This window comes from Brassica rapa, chromosome A09 (assembly GCF_000309985.2).
Source record: "Brassica rapa cultivar Chiifu-401-42 chromosome A09, CAAS_Brap_v3.01, whole genome shotgun sequence".
Classification (NCBI taxonomy): domain Eukaryota; kingdom Viridiplantae; phylum Streptophyta; class Magnoliopsida; order Brassicales; family Brassicaceae; genus Brassica; species Brassica rapa.
Genome location: NC_024803.2, coordinates 35,520,827 through 35,540,666, shown reverse-complemented (window position 1 = coordinate 35,540,666; position 19,840 = coordinate 35,520,827). Strand labels below are relative to the sequence as shown.

General features: G+C 36.5%; 4 protein-coding genes and 2 long non-coding RNA genes across 7 annotated transcripts in view; 2 read left to right on the top strand and 4 right to left on the bottom strand.

The window, feature by feature from the left end:
- The window catches only part of LOC117128386, a 31,056-nt gene that overhangs the window by 3,376 nt on the left and 7,840 nt on the right, over positions 1–19,840 (bottom strand). The gene's annotated exons all lie outside the window — the stretch shown is intronic.
- On the bottom strand, positions 320–1,425 carry LOC103841504. Its single transcript, XM_009118048.3, has 2 exons — positions 1,207–1,425; positions 320–1,069 (listed from the first exon to the last, which is right to left on the bottom strand). Exons 1-2 carry the CDS (start codon positions 1,240–1,242, stop codon positions 482–484), a joined length of 624 nt encoding a protein of 207 aa, XP_009116296.1. The 5' UTR covers positions 1,243–1,425; the 3' UTR covers positions 320–481.
- On the top strand, positions 1,755–4,599 carry LOC103841503 (probable glucomannan 4-beta-mannosyltransferase 14). 2 transcript variants are annotated; one of them, XM_009118046.3, is made up of 8 exons: positions 1,755–2,572; positions 2,659–2,757; positions 2,853–3,105; positions 3,200–3,310; positions 3,390–3,526; positions 3,614–3,727; positions 3,809–4,191; positions 4,272–4,599. In XM_009118046.3, the coding sequence occupies exons 1-8, from the start codon at positions 2,258–2,260 to the stop codon at positions 4,429–4,431; spliced, it is 1,572 nt and encodes a 523-aa protein (XP_009116294.1). In that variant the 5' UTR covers positions 1,755–2,257; the 3' UTR covers positions 4,432–4,599. The 2 variants fall into 2 exon arrangements, with proteins under 2 accessions (XP_009116294.1, XP_018510239.1); XM_018654723.2 differs by having other exon boundaries at positions 2,364–2,572; positions 2,659–2,752.
- Positions 5,115–8,602, bottom strand: LOC103841502 (protein ESKIMO 1). Its single transcript, XM_009118045.3, has 5 exons — positions 8,004–8,602; positions 7,737–7,908; positions 7,424–7,623; positions 7,189–7,347; positions 5,115–5,681 (listed from the first exon to the last, which is right to left on the bottom strand). The coding sequence occupies exons 1-5, from the start codon at positions 8,600–8,602 to the stop codon at positions 5,333–5,335; spliced, it is 1,479 nt and encodes a 492-aa protein (XP_009116293.1). The 3' UTR covers positions 5,115–5,332.
- On the bottom strand, positions 12,095–14,455 carry LOC103841501 (zinc finger CCCH domain-containing protein 47). The gene is made up of 2 exons (XM_009118044.3): positions 14,232–14,455; positions 12,095–13,988 (listed from the first exon to the last, which is right to left on the bottom strand). Exon 2 carries the CDS (start codon positions 13,933–13,935, stop codon positions 12,298–12,300), a length of 1,638 nt encoding a protein of 545 aa, XP_009116292.1. The 5' UTR covers positions 13,936–13,988; positions 14,232–14,455; the 3' UTR covers positions 12,095–12,297.
- Positions 14,376–15,351, top strand: LOC108869847. Its single transcript, XR_001956284.2, has 2 exons — positions 14,376–14,537; positions 15,005–15,351. It is a non-coding gene; the product is annotated as an uncharacterized LOC108869847 (long non-coding RNA).

The window sequence follows — 19,840 nt, the reverse complement described above, 5'->3', positions numbered from 1 at the left end:
CTCGTTGTATTTCATTTATCCAATTTTTGTATCATGTAATCAGTTTTTAAATTATTTTAGTAAAATAATATGTTGTAACAAATAACCTATATGCTTATCTCACCCAATTCCCAAATCTCTAAATAATACTCTCAACTTTTACTCGTTATACTTTGGTGGTAGAACTTTGAAGACTTCTTTCTTGGGTCGGGGACTCGGGGTTCAAACATATGGATGCATCGCCTTTTCTTGGGTATAAATAAATGTAAAGGAGTTGTTCAAAAAAATAAATAAATAAATGTAAAGGTTAAAACTTAAAACTGAATATAAAGCAGGAAGAGATTATGTAATGACAAAATTATGTGAACTACTACTACACAGTATACAATCAAGCCATCTTTGCCAAGTGATAAACTTCCCCAAGTATACATGTCAACTACAACTCTTTGAATCTCTGTTCAATAGTTTCCAAACTCTGGAAACTTGTCCAAAGATCTTATCTTTAGTTCTCATTGAAGTGAATGCCACCAAGTTTCCAGACAACATAAGTGGTAGCAAACATCACCGTGCTTATAAACACAAACGAAAAAGCAATCACCAGTATATCTGCACTTCCAGGTAGATCAAAGGTTAATCCTTTCTTCGGCATACCTCTCTTGCTATCATCAAGCATGTTGGTCGGAGCTTCGGGTAAACCCGGTTTCCTATTCGATTTCTTATCACTCTCCTTGAGCACCTCCAAGATTTGGCTACCCATTTTGGGTTTTGATGGTTTCGGTGTCGCTTCTGTGTATCGGCTAAGCACACGAGCTGCTCTTAGCCTCTCTCTTGCTGTCAACGGTGCTCTTTTCGCTGAACCGTTGTTGTTGCTTGATTCAACGGGTTTGCTTGAAGAATCCGGAGAGGGTGGAGGAGGGACGTTGACCGATGTTGTCGTGATGGAATCGTCATTTGTCTTCGAACAAGACACAACCAATCTCCTTTTGCTTGAAAGTAACGAACTTGGAGATGTGTGGAACGTTAAAGGTGAAGGCTTTAACGTTGTGACTTGTGTTGAGAATCTTACAACGGGGTGGGATCTGTTATGAAGCTTCAAAGAGAGAAGATTGGTATTGTTAGTTTCAGCAAATCAAGCAAAAGCTCATGTGAAAGTATCAAGCTTTACCAAGATTAAACCCAGTTCCACGAATCTTATGGTTATTAAAGAAGAAGAAGAAGAATACTTACCGGAGAAGTCAAGCCGGCGTTTACAGCGACGGGCATTTTGAATAGAGATGAACGTAATTCTTAAGAGCGATGCATATGGAAGAAGACGAAGAGGGAAAGGAGCTTTGTGTTTTGTGGCAGTGAAGCTCTAAGCAGAGAAGAGAATACAAGATTAGGTTCTCTTCTTCAACCACGTGATCATATCTTGTAGAAGAGGAACACAACCGCAACTGGTTCACTTAAAGCCCATTTTAGGCCTTTTTAATTTATTTGGGTAAATTTTGAGGCCTTACTTAAAAACTTGTTTTTTTTAACTTTATTTACCAAGGTACAAGTTACAGCTCATGAACAAGTTTTTATAAGCTTTTACATTTTTCTATCCTGCTATGGTCTACTAATCATTGACTTTGCAAGTGATTAGTCGTTGTTTGCATTGATGAGAGAGGGCCCATCTAAACCGCTTGTCTTTAGTGACAATTCACACATGTAAATAATTGAATGATATATATATTTGGAATTAAGAAAATTGAAAGATAAGATAATCTATAGTATTTTCTTAGCTTTTTTCTTACCAAATATTACAAAATTTGGATAGCTATCCATCCTTAGGGGGGCATATCTATCAGTTATCTCTTGAGGGTGTAGTTGTTATGAGCATTTAAACTAATTTAAAAGAGTAGCTATCATTGACGGGTCCAACTATGCAGCGATTACTAATCTAATTAGACATTTAAAATCTAAACAAAAGTCAGATTCTGATTATCTCATAAAATATACAAATCTCAACATAAGAACTAAGACATGGTGAGATGTGGAAACAACCAATTCCAGCTCAACCAAAACACATTTAATTTTAACTTTTATGATCACGTCTATACATGTCTACTTTTGATTATATTAATGAAATAGACAAAGACTTTTACTAAATCAAAAAGACAAGGTAGTAAAGCCAAAAAGAATGTCTCCTGATCTTCCTGAAGCTCATTTCTCTTTCAGGAGGAAGAGATTTTAAAGCTTTCTCTTTGCTCTTGTCTCTTCTGTGTCTGTGTTGTCAAGTCTCAAGTGTTCCGCGATGGCGACATCTTCGGATGGTTTGTTCGCTGACATGAACTTCTTGGGAGTGATCGGATATGTACTAGAGCAAACAAGATTCATCTTCCTCGTACCGATTCTGAATGTTTTGGTGAATCTATGCCAGGTCATCTCTCTGTTGTTGTTTATAGATGCATCTTACATGGCTATAGTTGTAGCCATTGTCAAATTACGTGGACGAACGCCTGAGAAAGTTCTCAGATGGGAATCTTTCAAGACCGATGACGTTGAGCTAGCTCCTTCAAGTAATCATCCAATGGTTCTCATCCAAATCCCAATCTACAACGAAAAAGAGGTTTGACTTGGTTTCTAACCCAAAAACAGAGCACTCTGTTTCAAAAAACAGAGCACTCTGTTTCACTACTGATAATTTTTCTACAGGTGTGCCAACTTTCGATAGGAGCGGTTTGCAAGCTATCATGGCCATTGGATAGGATGATTGTTCAAGTGCTCGATGACTCAACTGATCCACACAGTAAGGTCTTTTCTATAAACCCATTTGAATCTACATTGATCTTTGTGTTCAGCCTCGGTTATAACAATGTGACAAAGGGTTTTTATTGGAAATAAAATAGGAGCTGGTTAGATTAGAGTGTAAGAAATGGGCGAGTGAGGGCATAAACATAAAGTCAGAGGTTAGAAACAGTCGAAACGGGTACAAAGCAGGAGCTCTCACTGCAGGAATGAAGCATAGTTATGTGGAAGGATGCGAGTTTGTTGTTATATTCGATGCAGATTTTCAGCCTGAATCTGATTTTCTTGAACGTACTGTTCCTTTTCTTGCACATAACTCTGAGATAGCTCTTGTACAAGCCGGTTGGAAATACGGTAAGATCTTTCTTCTTTACTTTAAAGTTAGCTAAAGACCGGTTACTAGTCGATTTGTTCAATTGATCTTGCTTTGTTTGTTGTGCTTTGACAGTGAATGCAGATGAGTGTTGTATGACAAGAATACAAGAGATGTCTCTTAACTACCATTTTGCTGTGGAGCAGAAGTCTGGATCCTCCATGCATGGGTTCTTTGGATTCAACGGTGGAACATCAAATACCAAAGCTCCTTTGTGTGTTTTGTATTATCTGATCATTATTCAAGGAACATCGTTGACTTTTAGGTACTGCTGGTGTGTGGAGAATCTCAGCTTTGAATGAGGCTGGTGGATGGCAGGACCGCACGATCGTTGAGGACATGGATTTAGCAGTTAGGGCTTACTTAAACGGCTGGAAGTTTGTGTTTGTCGACAACATTAAGGTCTAAAATTAACAAACTTCCCATTTGGAGTAAGACCATTGACTTAACTTGTACTGTAAATGACCTAAAAAAAGTTTGTGGTTACAGGTGAGCAACGAGCTACCAAGCTCATTTAGAGCATATCGGTATCAACAGCATCGTTGGTCTTGTGGTCCAGCGAACCTCTTCAAGAAAATGGCCATGGAGATCATCAAAAAGGAGGTTAGTACATCACATAAACCCTTAAAACTGACTTTCTTGGAGCACAAGTAAAGCTATATGACCTTATATTGTTTGATACAGAATGTGTCTTTATGGAAGAAGGCTTACTTGATATACAACTTCTTCTTTGTAAGGAAGATTGTTGTACACATCTTCACATTCGTCTTCTACTGTCTGATCTTGCCTGCTACCGTTATATTCCCTGAAATAGAAGTTCCTAAGTGGACAACTATCTACATTCCAGCTACCATCACTATCCTCAACGCCATTGCAACACCAAAATCATTCTACCTAATACTGTATTGGATCTTGTTTGAGAACGTTATGGCGATGCATAGGAGTAAAGGAACTCTCATTGGGTTGCTAGAGACGAGTAGAGTTAAAGAATGGGTTGTGACACAGAAGCTAGGAGAGTATAACACTCTCAGAGAAAACCTACTTACTCACTACAGCTTTCCTGAAAGGTTTGATCATTTTCTTGCATGACATATGACAAGTTGTTAGTACAATGATGTGATTGTGATGTGGTCGAATGTTTTTGCAGACTCAGATGGCGAGAGATAATGGTTGGGATGTATCTATTCATATGTGGATACTATGACTTTGTGTTTGGGAAGACATACCTTTATGTATACCTTTTCTTGCAGTCCACTGCTTTCTTTATTGTTGGAGTTGGCTATATTGGTATGTCGGTTCCGAGTTGATCATCACTGACACGTTTTAACTTCTTTTTGTTCTTCTACTACACATTCATTCTTACAAAAGGGTCGATTGTATAGAGATTTAACGATGTTGTTTTGTCATCAGGTTATACAGTTTCATTGAAAGATTCTTTGTTTCATAAATAAAGACCTAACAATTTATTCAAAATATCACAACTGACCCCTCTTTCTTTTTCTGTCATCTGAATAATACTTTGATTGATCAAGAATTTGTTACATGCTTAGCCAAAACTGATGATCATAGACAATCAAACCTGAATCTACACACGAGCATTACATCCCAACAATACTACTTTCCTCTCACTCACTAAAATTTTCTTATTCGGGATAAGACACTCGACCAATGATTTTATCTAAAACACTGAATCTATAACATCAAAATTTTGGGAGCCATAAACAATTTAGTACAAAAATTAATTCAATTTTTTTAAATAAATGAAGCATATATTTATATATTAGCTTCTAAAATTTTGAAGATTCAATGTCAATATTTCACTTGGTTATGCCAAATCTGAACTGACAAAACTTATCTTTTGGCTTAAGCTGGTTATCAACATCAGTCTTAAACCTTTTTGAACACAATCCATTGTTCCCATAAATAGCATATCGACCACTTAAAGACACTGTCGAAGTTGGGTAAGTTTTACCCAATCAATTGACAAAAAGGCAAAAACATTTGGCATCCTGTGCTTACCACCTCACTCCAAAGTTCAAGAATACAAAAACAGTTAAAAAGTCCCTTCCATTTTCATCCTAATAGACACTCTAATAACCATAAGTAAAAAAAACATTTCACAATTACAATTCAAGAAAAATTATGAACATTATGATATCAAAATAATACAATTTCAAGATATTCCAAACTTTTTGTTTGTCTCTTTGGTCAGGAACGTGAAATAATACGTGTGTAAAGGAACTCGTTCCAAGTGTCAGGCAAACCGGGAAGACACCAATGGATACAATCAGCATAAGTGTTGGGATCAGCTTGTTGCTCCGGCGTCAGCATTTTGCCTTGTCGGATTGTATGAACCGAAGTGTGAGCATCTTTCCGGAACTCGGAGAGTCTCGTAATGTTGAGGAAGTAAACCGGAACTTTAAGAGAACGCGTGACGTTTTCTGCTACTGAAAACAGCCTGTAGTCTGTTCCTACGCTGAAGGGCATTGACATGTTGAGAATCGGCGTCGTCTCTAAAGCACACTTTATCCCATCTGGATTCTCCCAATCCAAGCTCCTATGGTATGAACAACAGTAAATAAATTAGATAAATCTATTCGTAAAGATAAACACAGCACGGTTAAAACATATTATATGTGGTGGTTACACCAACTCTATAAAATACAAGATTATAGAGAATTTATGCTTTATGTTATTTTATGGGGTTTTCAAAGGACAAAGACTTGTTATCTCTTTTTCTGGTAGTTGCTTGGTTTTCAAGTAACGTTACGTCTGCATGAGGTTAATAATATTCTCATGTGGTCCTTATAAATTATTGTACATGTGGTTGTTATGTGCTTTGGGAGGCAGACAATGAAAAACGTTATATGTTATAACATAAATAAACGAATAAGCTAAGTGTCATTGTAATTGTCAATCTATTAATTACCTAATACAAAGAAAAATATAAGCAAACAAAAAAAAATGGTAAGCAAGAAATGTATTAAAAATGTTAAAGAAACAAAGCAGATCAATAGATTGTATTACTATATAATTCTAATTTATATACTTGTTTAGCAGGTCAGAATTCAGGGGCGGATGCACGTTTATAAGTACCGGGTCATGTGCCCCCGACTACTTTTATAAATATGTCGTTTCATGCTTTACTAATATGAGTTACGTAGCTCAGTGGCTTGAAGTTCCCCCATTAGATATTTGACCAAGAGTCGATTACCCATATGAATTTACCCATTCTCTCTTATTTCCTCTTTTTACTTTTTATTCTCGTGTGAATCTCATTTGATACTATAACAAAATTTAAAAACAGCCTCTTTCTTACATTTAACTCTAACTCTTTAACTTATTACTACTTTCATTTTTATCACCTGTGGCTTTTTTTTCCTACATCATCTGTTTGTATTTCTAACTAATTATCTTTCTTTTTTTTGGTAAACTAATTATCTTCTTTTACATTTCATTTAAGCAATTTACCTAGCTCACATCTCTCTCTCTATATATATATATATAACATCTATTTTACATAATTAGTTAAAAACTCACTTTATACTTTTCGATAAAATATTTAGACAATAAGACACCTACATTATTTAAAAAAAAAAAATATTAAAATCAAAATTTTAAAATCCAAAATAGTTTAAGATTAGTTTTTTTTTTATAATATACTGGTACCAAATTTAAACTTAATTTTGTTAGTTATTTTTATTGTATATTATTATATTGATTAAAAATAATTAATTTATAAATATATAGTGCCCCTGATTAAAAACATTTCTGGATCCGCCACTGGGTCAGATGAATAAATGGTATGCGCTAGGTTCTAAGAAACACACATCATATATAATAGCACTCAAAACACACACAAAATTACATTCTGTTTCTATCTCTGAAAATGGTACCACTACTCGTCAAACACGGAGACTAGAGTCTAGAGAGTGTGACCACTCAAGTTGTGAGTAATTTCATATTGCAAGCAAAGCATTCCTTAGTTCAGATCAGTTGATTAAGCAACTAAGCAAGACACAATTTAATGTAAAATCTAAATGATAGTTAAGGTGATTGGTTACTTGATGTGTAGAGGAGACATGCTAGCGAAGAAAACAGTGGTATGTAGAGGGTCAATATTTTGTTCCACCCAATCTCCCCATGTCCTTAACACTCTCTGGTACGCAACTGGCCGTTGGATCTCTTCGTACTCAGTGTCCCCTTTATCGAACGATCCTCGTCTGTTTTCATCAATTCCACAATCTCAATTAATTCATAGCTTGTAAACATATATATGCAAATGCAATCTGCACTTACAGAACTTTCATGTCGAATGTGTTCATCCACCAAATGTAAGTGTTGAATACAAGAAAGTCAACGCCTTTCCAGTTGACTCCATGCTTTTCTATGGACTCGGGCATTATTATACGGTTAAGTATACTATGCATGTTTGGATCATCTGAATTCGATTCCACCAAAAATGGCGCCCAATAAAATTCCACCGTTGCATTATAATCCTTTCCATAACGAAAAAAAATAAATATTAATTACTAGCAAAGATCCAAACTTAACTACTCTCTCATAATCAGCAACTCCATCAAATACGTTATCTTATATAGTTGTTAATTACCTCGACTCGGAAGACGGAGAGAGAACCGGTTTTGTTCAAGCTCTTTCGACCGGGAGGAACCACTGATTGAACCAGGCAAACCATCGATTCCCATTGATTCCGGTTAAGTGAATCCCCAACGAACATCATTCTCTTGTTTCTTAGCTTCTCCAGTAACAATTTCGCTTTGAACCTTCACCGAATCAAACAAAACCAAAACAAATTTAGAGTAAACCAAACTAAACCAATTCCAATAACCGGTGTACAAAACAGAGCTTTTTGGTTTACTTTGGTAAAGAACAGTCTCTTGGCTGCCATCTCCAGTTCTGATACAAAGAATCTCTTCTTCCGTTTCTCATGCAAGTCACTTGCGCCGTCAAGAACTCACAGTGATCCTCTTTATACAACGGATGCGTCTCGTTATCGAACACCCATTCTCCGGTGAACAAATCACACTCCTCCGGCGGTAACTCCACGTCACCTCCGTCGTCTTCTTCCTCCGTCACAGCAAACAGCTCAATCTTCTTCCCTTCCTCTGCTTTCGACACCTCTTCTTGAACTGGCTCTGTTTCTCTCACTGAATCTTGATCCGGCTCTGGTTTTTTGACCGGTTCTTGAGCTGGGTCTGAGTTCTTGACCGGTTCTTGAATTGGTAGTGACGTAATCTCCGTGGTCGGTTTAGCCTCCTCTTGGCTCTCTTGGACGTTGCTAGGTTTTGAGCTGGAGAAAGGAAAATCGGCGATGGACTTGACGTCTTCGTTGTACAAGAAGATGCCGAAGAGGAAGACAGAGAAGACGACGGCGAAGATAGAGAGGTTACTGTTCTTTCTCTGTTTCATTGTGATTCCTGTTTCGAACAATGGAAATTTTCTTCTCCAGGGTTGCATTTGATTTAAAAGAAATAGTATAAGAAGAGAAGTGAATTTAAAAAAATAAAATAAAAAATCTTCAGAGGCTCTTTAAAATGTCAGTATGTTTGTGACAGAGGGAGAAAGATCGAGGGAAATATATCAGCAACTTACAAAGGATTAGGTAATAATATTTTTTTTAAATGAAATTGTTATTGTTAACGTTAATTAGTTTTGTGATTATAATAGTTTGGTGAGGGGTTTTTATCTTGCACTGGTTTTCAAAGGTTTTGATTAAAAAAAAACTAAGTTGTTGAATGACATTAAAACGTAATCTAATTCGCTTAACTAATCTATTTTGAAGTTGTTGTTATAGCAAATACAGTTTGGAGAGAAGAGTGGTTTCAAAGATTCTTAAGATTGTCTCGATCCTCACCTAAAGAAAAGGACTATAGAAAGAACAAATTGTAGAAGCAACATCTTATTGATTACATTTATACTTCAACACTTTTAGAAGCATACTTCCTTTCATTTTCACTATCCACTTTATTTCCCACTTCTCTACAACCTGAGTTTATGTTTTATCCATTTATATTTTCGGATCATGGATTACAATTTTTTTCTCTAAGGATTTGTTTGTTTCCAAAACATAGCTTTCTATTCAAAATTAGGATCAAACCTGAAATGTTATGTCTCATGTGCCAGGTAACCATGTTTCAGCATCATTCACGTATGCAAATTTGGTTTACAAAAGGTAGATTAGGAACTAAACCAAAGTTCGATTAAAGATTGATGTATGTGCATGATAAATTGTCTATGACATCACAATCATTTCTTGAAAAAGGGCTTGCGCGCAATATTATGTTTTATTTATAGCTGTCTGTTTCTAAAAAAAAAAATTTCTAGTTTTTCATAACAAATATGCGTATAAGCATAATTATGAGATGGAAACAAAAAAGCAATATGTATCTTGCGTCTAAATCCAAATTAGCTTCACCTTAAGCAGCAGTCTTGATACTTGTGATACATTTACATATTTTGTGTCAAACGTATAATTTATTCCTCTAATCACAACTTAAAAACTAGACTAGCACAAACCTAATAATTCGTTTTCGAAAAAAACTACTCTTTCGTTTTCTGTAACAATCATTCGTCCATCCGCCATCGCATGTTGGGTAAAGCATCCGTGGTCGTTTAGAGGATAAAATTATATTTTCCGCTTGGAAAAGTAAAAGTTAAAAAGGATAAGTAAGATATTCTAAATGATATATGAAGCTTTCTATTTGAGAAAAGTAAAGGCTAAGGAATCTCTTCATAATACACATACATTATAGAAACAGACCAACCATTACCAATCCATTTTATATACATCATCATATTCTACATATTTATAACATATCTTTATTTTTTTGGCAGGTATTGTCAACTTTAATACGACTCCATTTAGCTTTAGCTGTTAGTTCAATATTTGAATCCTTGTTGCTTCGAACCAAAGCCAAAGGAACCTAACCCTAACCTTTTGTATTTTTGGTTTGTGTGAGTCAGACACACACTGACACACTTATACATGTCCATTTTATTTCGACGACTATTTTGCTTGAAGTTCACCACGTGCGTATGATGTGTCTGAGGCACACGTTTGTCCTATAAAATCTGTAGCAATGTCTTATTAAGAGTTAAGACTATGAACACTCTACTATATATATTGATGAAAATTTTCAAAATAGACTTTGTTAAACTTCACCTTATCCATTTATTTAATGATCAAATATATCATGCTGGAAACTATGTTCCTAAATGACCAAAGGTAATCTAGACTCTACATTCCCAAAGACATTGTACATATCCAACTATTACATTCGTGGCGGATTTCTTTACATCATCGAAAAGACCTCTTCTTGATGAATATTTTTAGGGTTCTTGGCTCCACTACTTAGTATATATATGCTTTGTTCAAACAATTAATCTTCACTTTAATGTTTTGTTTTGTTTTGTTTATTTCATCTACAACCGACACACTCACACTATCAGAATATTTGCTTTAATAGCTTGTTTTATTCGGATGAGTGACTAACCAGTTGCACTCTTTATAATATGTCAATTTGAATAATGTGAAAAAGAAGGTGATGAAAGAATCTGAATGATAAACCGATATATAATATATGGTGGAGTCAAGCAAAACACTAAGAATTGAATGTACTTTTACTTTACACACTTGTCATATCAAAAGTAATGAAAATAGTTTTTTCGTTTATGCAGCAAAGCTTCTGATGGCTTGTGTACCGCGGTCTCGTTGAAGTAATTTGATTTGAGTCTATAGAGAAGTCCATATACTAACTTGTATTCCTCGAAATCCTAATCATATTTTCCAAAAATATAACACTATGACACACAAAAGGAGAGCATAATTTCAATGCAAGTGATTTATGATCCACAGTAACGACAATCTTCTAACTAGGCGCATGAACATCCATGCGGTTGGTACTGTGCATGTTATTGTGATTCGAAAGAGGAGCCCAAAATCTAATAAATTCTCATAAAAATCCCAAAATCGAAATAAAGATCATTACAGGAAACAACTCGCACATATGGATCAATAATGGGCCACATCTGATCAAAGCCCAAAAATAGAAAAGCATACACTTGAAATTTGGTTGTCTATTGGTGTAAAACGTTCCGGCCATACTAGTATGAACTGCCAAAACATAAGAAAACTCATTTATACAAGTGGAGAGGGCAGGTGAGGATATGGACCGCGGGCCTGGCCGTAAAATACCCGTAAAAGCTTGTCGTGGAGCGGGTTTGGACATCATTTTTCCATGTTCATTATTAAGCAGGCCTATTCCGCCCGGAATTGGGTTGAGTTTTAGTTGAGTTGAAGAGCCATTTGGATATTTTTGCGTGCTCGAGAGAGATGAAGAACTGAACACAACAGAGCTTTTTCTTTCTTATCAGTCCATTCATCTCGTTTTTGCCAAGTGTGACGGTTCTTCTTCTTCCCTTCCATTGAGTTCTCTTCTTCATTTCTTCCATTCATCGACAAGAGAGGCTCACATGTATAATTTCTTCTTCTCAGTAGACATGATATAAGAATGTTATTTGAATTACACACGTGAAGCAATGAGTACTTGTAACTTGAATCAAACTTGAAAACCAAACAAAGTAGGAAGAAAATAGGTGTACAATTCGAGGACTTCACTTTTGTTATGACTTATGAGTAATGACAACTTGTAACTTCAATCAACCTTAATAATGTATGACTAAAGTTCGTCTCCGTTCTTATAACAGTGACTAATTGTAACTTGAATCGAACTTATTATAATTCATGATCAATGCTTGTAAACAACAAGTTTTGCTCAAACTTATGTTGATCATGTGTCTATGGCGTGTGCAAGTCTGTAGGTCTGTGCATACAATGGAAGAATGCCCGTCATACGTCTATGGCCGGCCGACAACAAACCCTGCAGCGGAGCGGGACAAACCAGTTGTCATCATTATGTACAACAGTACAAGTAACAGGAAGAAGAGATAAACGGAAGTAATGTCTTTTATTATTGCTAGAACATTTCATAGTTTGAAATTACAAGAAAAAATGACAAATATAGAGGAGACTAATTAGCTATTAGTCCAGTTATCTTTCTATCTCATAGTGACTACAAATCACATACTAACAGCAACAATTAAAAAAGTAACAAAAGATTAAAGAATAAACAAGTTTCTGTGTGTGTGTGTGTTTACACCACAGTCTGCTCCTTCTCTCTGTACATCTGCTCAGCCCAAGACATTATCCTCACCCTCTCATTCATCCCAAAGCCTCCTCTCTCAGACACAACACTGTCTTTAACCAAAGAGTTAACCCAAGAAACATCTGGCTCGTTCCTATAATCTCTCCCTGCATTGTTACCGTTGTTGTCTCCATGGATTCCAAATGAAACACTTCTTCTCATCTTACTCAACTCATCTCCTTGCACTCCCCAGTCCAGCTTCCCACTCGGTGATCCCCAATCCGAAAGATTCGACGGCGATGATGCTACTTGAGGTTTGAAACTCAAACTGCGTTTCGCAAACGCAGATGATCTTGCGTTCATCACTGCAGCTGCCACAGCTGCTGAAGAGTCGAAGTGGTGAGAAGGAGGAGGCTGTTGCTGCCTTACCGGTGAAGAAGGGTAATGCTGGTGGCTCATCTGAGAGTTCCTACTTGGGGAGGAGACATAAGACCCAAAAGTCTCTTCAACATTGTTGAAACCTCTAAGTCTCATCTCCAACTCCATCTCCATATCCATGTCTCTAGCACTCAATGTAGACTTCAATCTACTTCCACCATTGAGATGCAGAGCAGGTGGAGACAGAGAGTTAACTCTGTTCTGCCACGACCCTCCGTTTCTCGGAGAGGAACCAACACTACTACTCATCGGAGAGACAGGACGTGTCGCAACACCTGAAGAGTACAAACCAGGCATCATCTCCAGCGGAGATTGAGACACAGCAGAGCCAGTCGAAGCATTAACCGGTCTCATCTCCTCACGTTTATGCGCAAAGAAACAGACTTTCCTCGCGCAACCCGTCTCATCTTTACAAAGCCGCGTCTTGTACTGAGCCGGGTGAAGCCACGACTCGAAAACGCCGTGAGCGTACTCGCAGGAATCTCCTTTAGGACAAGACCCTTTGCGGAACTCAGGACAGGGGACACAAGTGTAAGGATACTTCCTCGGATCTCTCCTCCTCGCGTTCTCGCCAGGGTGGACAAAGGCACACTCCGTCCAATCGTGAGAGTAAGCTCTCGAACACGGCTTGACCTTAAAGCTATACATCCTAAACTCATCGCTTCCGTAAACACCTTCGTTTATGTCAGGTAATGACGCATCAGCTGGATACTTAGACACTATCTTCACCTCTTCTTCTTCTTCTTCTTCAACAGGTTCATTGATCATTCCACCTCCTCTTAGCAACAACTCAACAGCTTTCTTCCTCGGAGAAGCCACAAACCTCGAAACCTTAACGAACAGATCCAAAGGCTGGTTCCCATTAGCATCAACGGCGTTAGCCGAAGCAGAAGCATCAAGCAAAGCGTTGATGACTTCAACCATATTAACAGAGCATCCAGCAACGGCGCAGTGAAGCGCGGTGACTCTCTCTTCGCCGCAAGCTCTGTTCACGTCGGATTTTCCGGTGGAAACGATGAAAGTCAGAACCTTTTTGCTTCCGTACATGGCTGCAACCATGAGCGGCGTCCTCTGTTCGAGACCCATCTTGTTAGACCCGAGCTTTTTGCAGTACCAGAGGCCTGGCTCGTCCAAGTCGAGACCTTTCTCTTCGATCTCTCTCTGGAACGATGGAAGATCATCACAGGCGGCGTATTCGAGGAGACCCATTGTGGAAAAAAAAAAAACAGAGGTTGCTCTGTTTTGCTCTGTTTCTTATAACTCTGCACATGATATATGAGGAAACTGTTAATTAAAAGCTCTGTTTCTAGTAACTTTATCCGTTTTCTAAGATTCTATTTATAATTAAAGTTAAGTACTTTTGTACTAAGACAAGCCAACGACCGTTTCTACTACTACTCTTTTCTTCTTCGTTGAAAACTTCTAAAAGCAAAAAGGGGTCAAAGATAGAAAACTAAATCAAAGCTTGTAACCTAAAGGAGATTGAAGATTGAGGAGATACAAACCTTGGAATTGAAAGTGGGAGAGAAAATGGTAGAAGAAAGTTTGGAGAGAGTTGGGTGATGATGAATGAATGAAACAAGTGGAGAGATGGGGGGTTTATAAGAAGAATGGGGTTGAGAGAGACTATGAAGGACTTTTCTTTAAAGGCTTCGTTGCGATGAAGGAGAGAGGAAGCTGCCTTCTTTCTTTCCTCTTCCTTTCTTTATTTATTTCATTATTTTTTTTAGTATAATATAGTTTTAATTCCTCGTCATAGAAATGGTTTATTAGGTCAAAAAGTCTAAAAAGTTGAAACCAAACTTTCAAAGGTGAGGATGTCGCTCTTCTGCTGACTTTTCTACTTAAATTCTTTTGTATTTTTTCGTGAAGTTGACATGGAAATCAACTAATCATCCTACTTGTTTTTATAAGTTTATAGTACTGATTATATTTTCTGGGTGGACATGGTTACTAGTTTGATTTTTATTTTTTTGACAAGGAAATCAACTAATCATCTACTTGTTTTTTTGTTTCTAAGTTTATAGTTTTAATTATATTTCTCGGTGGAGATGGTTGATAGTTTTAGTTATAACTTTTGACAAGGAAATCAACTAATCATCTACTTATTTTTTTGTAATTTATAGTTTTATTATATTTCTGGGTGGATATGGTTAATAGTTTAAGTTATATTTTTTGACAAGGAAACCAACTAATCAGTTAATTACTCTTTTTAATAAAATAGTTTTTTTTTGTAACACTAATAATAAAATAGTTTTAATTATATTTTTATGGTAAGTTTGGAGTTGGGGAGTGATAAAGCAGGACCCACCATTAAAAATTCTGACCGACTAAACCGGTACCCGTTCAACACGCGTGTGCGAGTCCACCACAGACAGGAAACACGCGCTTTGAAGAACACGTGAGAGAGACTCTTGCCAGTCAAACTCTTACTACTACTACTACTACTACTACTTGCTTTTGAGTTGAGTTGAGCTGTGCTGTCTGATTTCCATCAAAATCAGTGCCAAATCCAAACGAGTGGAAACTGAGAGATTATGTTCGGCCTTTTCATTAATTGTAGTTCAATCGAGTTTGTATCGTATCATATAATTTGATTTCGTTATAAGAAACTCAGAATATAAATGTTACCTTTGTTCGACTGACGTTTCATTATTTCAAAATAGGGTAATTTTGACTTGGTTAAAAATATGGTAATTGACAAAAAGAGCACTAGTTTTGAGTTAAAAGTTATATTGTTGTTATCTTGAGCTTTAATTTTGTTTATATAAACTCTCAAATCAAACTTTATTCCGTTTGTAACTGTATAAATTTTGTTATTCGTATGAATTTTAATTTTAGTAAGAACATTCCAATGACCAGATATGCCTGTTGGTTTCTTGCATCTAATTTCAAATATTTCCACTAGTAAATAAATATTATTAGCTATAAACATTTAGATTTTAAATGATCACGGATATATACACGAGAAAACATAAACAATCATCTAACACATCTATTTTAGGAAGAAAACAAGATGCAAATAATGAATACAGAATTAACCAAAAATAAATTCAAGCGTACGTGCGATGATGATTCATACGCGTTGGGTGAGCGCAGTGAGGAAGAGAAAAAGGAAATAGAGTCAAGCACGCGTTCTTCTAATCGTCGTTCCCTTTGTGTGGGCGACACAATTATCTTCTTCACTCTCCTTACTTTATTTGCCCACTACCAAATTAACTCTTCCCAAATCCCTTATAATTTTATACGATAATGTGATCACACGAAACATGATTGTTTTTATCATTGTTTTTATTTGCTATAAACAATCATGACTTGTTGGGCGTTACTTATATAGATTTCGGCAACTTGGGAGCATATTATCTTATCATATGTACAAGTGGGTTGAAGAGTCATTACTTGAAAAAAATAGAGACTGCATGCATTCATGGTCAGAATCATTATTACAAATATTTTATAATGTCGTCATCCAATTATTAGCGTTTCATCTCTCACATATATTCCACAACATTTTCGATAGGTCAGATTTTGGACTACGAAAATATTACAAGTATTTTAATTCTCAAAAAATAAAATAAATTTACAAGTATTACGACGGAGGAGGTGTCACTTGAATTGGCCTAGCCGAAGATGTCATATTTTGTTTTTTTTTTGTAAATGAAGATGTCATATTTGATTCTAAGAGCATGATTATCGCGGGAGATTAGTGAGTTTCTTAACAAACTTTATAATCTGAACCCCACAAAAACCTCTAAAATCAGTTCCAGAAGTCACGAAATAAGGATCGATTTTGGTCTATTTCTTGCACTGTTCGCGGATCCCATTGACATGTGGCGGCTCACGATTAATGCGTTTTTTTAATTAAACAAAATAAGAAAAATAAAAATAAAAATAAAAAATTGAGCATAAAAAACCGTGCACTACGTTTATAGCGATAATCATGGTCTAAGATCATCTTTGGGTTTCTTTCCCAAATTCTCGGAAAAAAATCAATGTAAAATTAAGATAGAAAAGGTGAAACTAAAGAAAAAGACAAGAAACATACAGTAGTGAAGAATCGATTGTAGAAAAGTTTCTACACTTGTCATATAATGACTGGCTGAATTATATTTTTATTTAAAATTTAGTAAATTAATCATCAGTATTATTATTATATGATGAGAAATTAATGGGAAGAAACTGGCCTCAATGCTGATGCTCTAATATGTCTGACAACTTTTATGAAAATATGCTATGGCCTTTGGGAAGCAAGGGTGCTTAATTTTTTTATTTTTTTTTTCAAATCAAGGGTGCTTAATTAAAGAGTAACTATGGAGTAGGGAATATAGTTATTATGTGACCATCGATCACAAAGGCCACTTTTGTTGGACCTCGCAATAGTTCGTGTATCCCCCACTGACGAAAAACAGTTTCTTTAGGTTATCCCATCCCACTTGGGTTATTGCAAATGGCCCCTACTCTATAAAAGATAACATGAAATAAACTACATCGTTAGACTTAGTAAGATATATAAAAATGATGGATGGATTATATCGTTTTTGGCTGTAACTATCCATTAAATATATGCGAGGAGGTTGAGATCTAATTTGAAAACAAAAAAAGCTAACTCTTGGCCGATCTTGAGCTTACCGGGAAACTATATATTGGACTAAGAGTCTAGCACACCGGACTGAATGAACATCATTACTTTAAATTTATATAAATTGTAATCTTGCTATGCAGTATGTAATTTTGGAAGTGTTCGTCGAGTATGATAAAAGTTAAGTTAAGATTTGTAGAGTTATACCAAAAATTATAGTATTGAACCAAGTTGTCTGACCTATGAGTTTTTTTTGTTTTGTTATGATCTACTATTTGTTATCGCTCCGTACGACTTAACTTACCGAACCCTGATTAAAACACTTATACGTGGGCAACCACATTTCTCTAAGTTAGGCTAACTTTAGGAAAATGGAAACTAGTTTTAATTTACTACTTCGGCCCAATGTACCCAAAGAACTGCTACTTTGGAGCAATGTCCAAAGACATCAGGCTTTGGACATATATCTAGGACATCACTTTTTAATGACCCAAATCTTATTGCCACAACTCGTTTATATATATATATATATACATAACTTTTTGTCGACAGCCCATCAAATGATGATCAGACGAACGAACCGATTTTCCTAAGAGCATTTTTATCTAGTCGGGTTTGATCTATATAGAAAAAATATAATCTTTGATCTTTGATTTTTTTACTAATGTGTCCGTCCGATCATTCATACTCCAAAGAATATGAGATATGCTTAATCCTCGAAATCCTCATGTAATTTCTGGAACATTTCGATCTTTTTTGCGAATGTTGGCCAATCCACCGGGATTGTAGTCATATCCACTAGGTTCAAGCAGTCTGTCTTGAACCGTATCAAAGTTATTTTCATGTTTTTCATACATGAGACTACCTAAAGTAAATAGTCTATCTCAACAAGCAAAGCTGAGAGACTCCTGCTGCATGTTCTTAATCTAAAATATTCAGAACTCATTTGATCCTTAAATGAATATAAATTATTCCACTCTGGATTTCTTTTTTTTATTAGTCTTGATTATTTGAACCAAGCTTTTTGGCTAAAAACATGGATTCAGAAAACATATTAATTATTTTTTATAAATAAAAAATCATATTAATTATGTTCGGAAACTAAAAACTATAATATTTAATAAAAAATCTAGCCAATAAAAATACTGCAGAATATAAATACACAACTAAATACATTTCATTATTGTATATAAATTTGTTAAAAATCTCATAAGTAAATATTTTTTAAGAAAACATATATCTTATAAAATGGGACAGATGGACTATTTATGAATACTAAACCCCAGTGACAGCACATAGGTGTAATAAAAGAGAAAATTTTAAAGTAAACTAAACTTTTAATTTAGTAAAGAAAAACCCCACTATTAAAATATACTTGATTTTTTTCCATTGGCACTCCACATTGTTTTCTACTAAATGCAGTTTTGATTGTCATGTCAGTTGAAACTTATGGGGAACAGTTCGCACTGAAAAAAAAATGGGCTCGATTCGTAGAAGGTTGCGATTCCATTTTCATGATAAATTAATTATCTGTTGTGTTATATGTGAGCTCCTGTTACATAATAAAGGAGAGATGAAAACAATATAATTAAACAAAATTGCAGACAGAATGTATGAGCAAATTATAACCACTTGTTTTTTTTTTTTTTTTTTCCGTCAAGGTTTTTTTTTTTTTAATATTGCAAAACGAAAAACAAACAACAAACAACAAAAGCCCGAACCCAACAGTACTGGACCCGGGCCCAGCAATATGTTACAAACCAAAAGCCCACAAACAGATGGACAACCATTCAAAACATAAAACGGGCCTGCAGCCCACCTCACTCAACTCGAAACTAGGCGGCCTAGACTTCTCCTTTTGACCGACGCGTCAAGGAGACGGGACGCGTGTTGAAATCTCATCTTCAGCACGCCACGCGTCAACCGATGCCTCAACCTGACCGTCACCTACACGAGAAACCGCCTGAGCACCGCCACCGACACCCTCGTTACGCCGGAGCTCGAAACCGGAGAGCCTCCAACGTCACCACTTTTCTTCAGCTTTCTGAACTCTCTGCGGAGAGCATCCTCGATCTCATCGAGATCTCATCCGTCTTACGAGAGCCGCGACCCACAACAACACATACAACACACGCTATACCCGATCCAAAAAAAAAAAAACGAAACCACCACTTCTCACCACTAGAGCCGGCGACGCAAGGCTGTGTAAGCCTTCACCCCCCGAAGACAAAAACGACGAGACGTTGCTGAAGAAGCCAACCACCTCCCGGAGACTTGAGCCGGCGACGGCGGAGCTTTATTAGCCTCCACCTCCCGGAAAATAACTTCACCACACTTTCACCTCCACACGACCGCGCCTTCACTCCAATAACCCAGCCACCGTTGATGACGGTTCGCTCCTCAAGCTATCGTCTCCGGATGAGAGTCAATCAGAGCTCGGGCAAAGCGAATCAGGGGGAGGATGACGAGAGAACGACAAAAATACGGACTGCTTAAACGGAAGGAAAAACCAAGAGGTTCCGGCGACGGCACGCT

Excerpts from the sequence above, each read along its gene's own strand:
- LOC103841503 (XM_009118046.3), top strand. The coding sequence starts at position 2,258 with ATGGCGACATCTTCGGATGGTTTGTTCGCTGACATGAACTTCTTGGGA. Across the intron at positions 2,573-2,658 it reads CAATCTACAACGAAAAAGAG|GTGTGCCAACTTTCGATAGG; the intron begins GTTTGACTTGGT and ends ATTTTTCTACAG. Across the intron at positions 4,192-4,271 it reads CACTACAGCTTTCCTGAAAG|ACTCAGATGGCGAGAGATAA; the intron begins GTTTGATCATTT and ends ATGTTTTTGCAG.
- LOC103841502 (XM_009118045.3), bottom strand. The coding sequence starts at position 8,602 with ATGCAACCCTGGAGAAGAAAATTTCCATTGTTCGAAACAGGAATCACA. Across the intron at positions 7,624-7,736 it reads TCTCCGTCTTCCGAGTCGAG|GATTATAATGCAACGGTGGA; the intron begins GTAATTAACAAC and ends CGTTATGGAAAG. Across the intron at positions 5,682-7,188 it reads ATGTCTCCTCTACACATCAA|GAGCTTGGATTGGGAGAATC; the intron begins GTAACCAATCAC and ends TTCATACCATAG.
- LOC103841501 (XM_009118044.3), bottom strand. The coding sequence starts at position 13,935 with ATGGGTCTCCTCGAATACGCCGCCTGTGATGATCTTCCATCGTTCCAG.
- LOC103841504 (XM_009118048.3), bottom strand. The coding sequence starts at position 1,242 with ATGCCCGTCGCTGTAAACGCCGGCTTGACTTCTCCG. Across the intron at positions 1,070-1,206 it reads ACGCCGGCTTGACTTCTCCG|CTTCATAACAGATCCCACCC; the intron begins GTAAGTATTCTT and ends CTCTCTTTGAAG.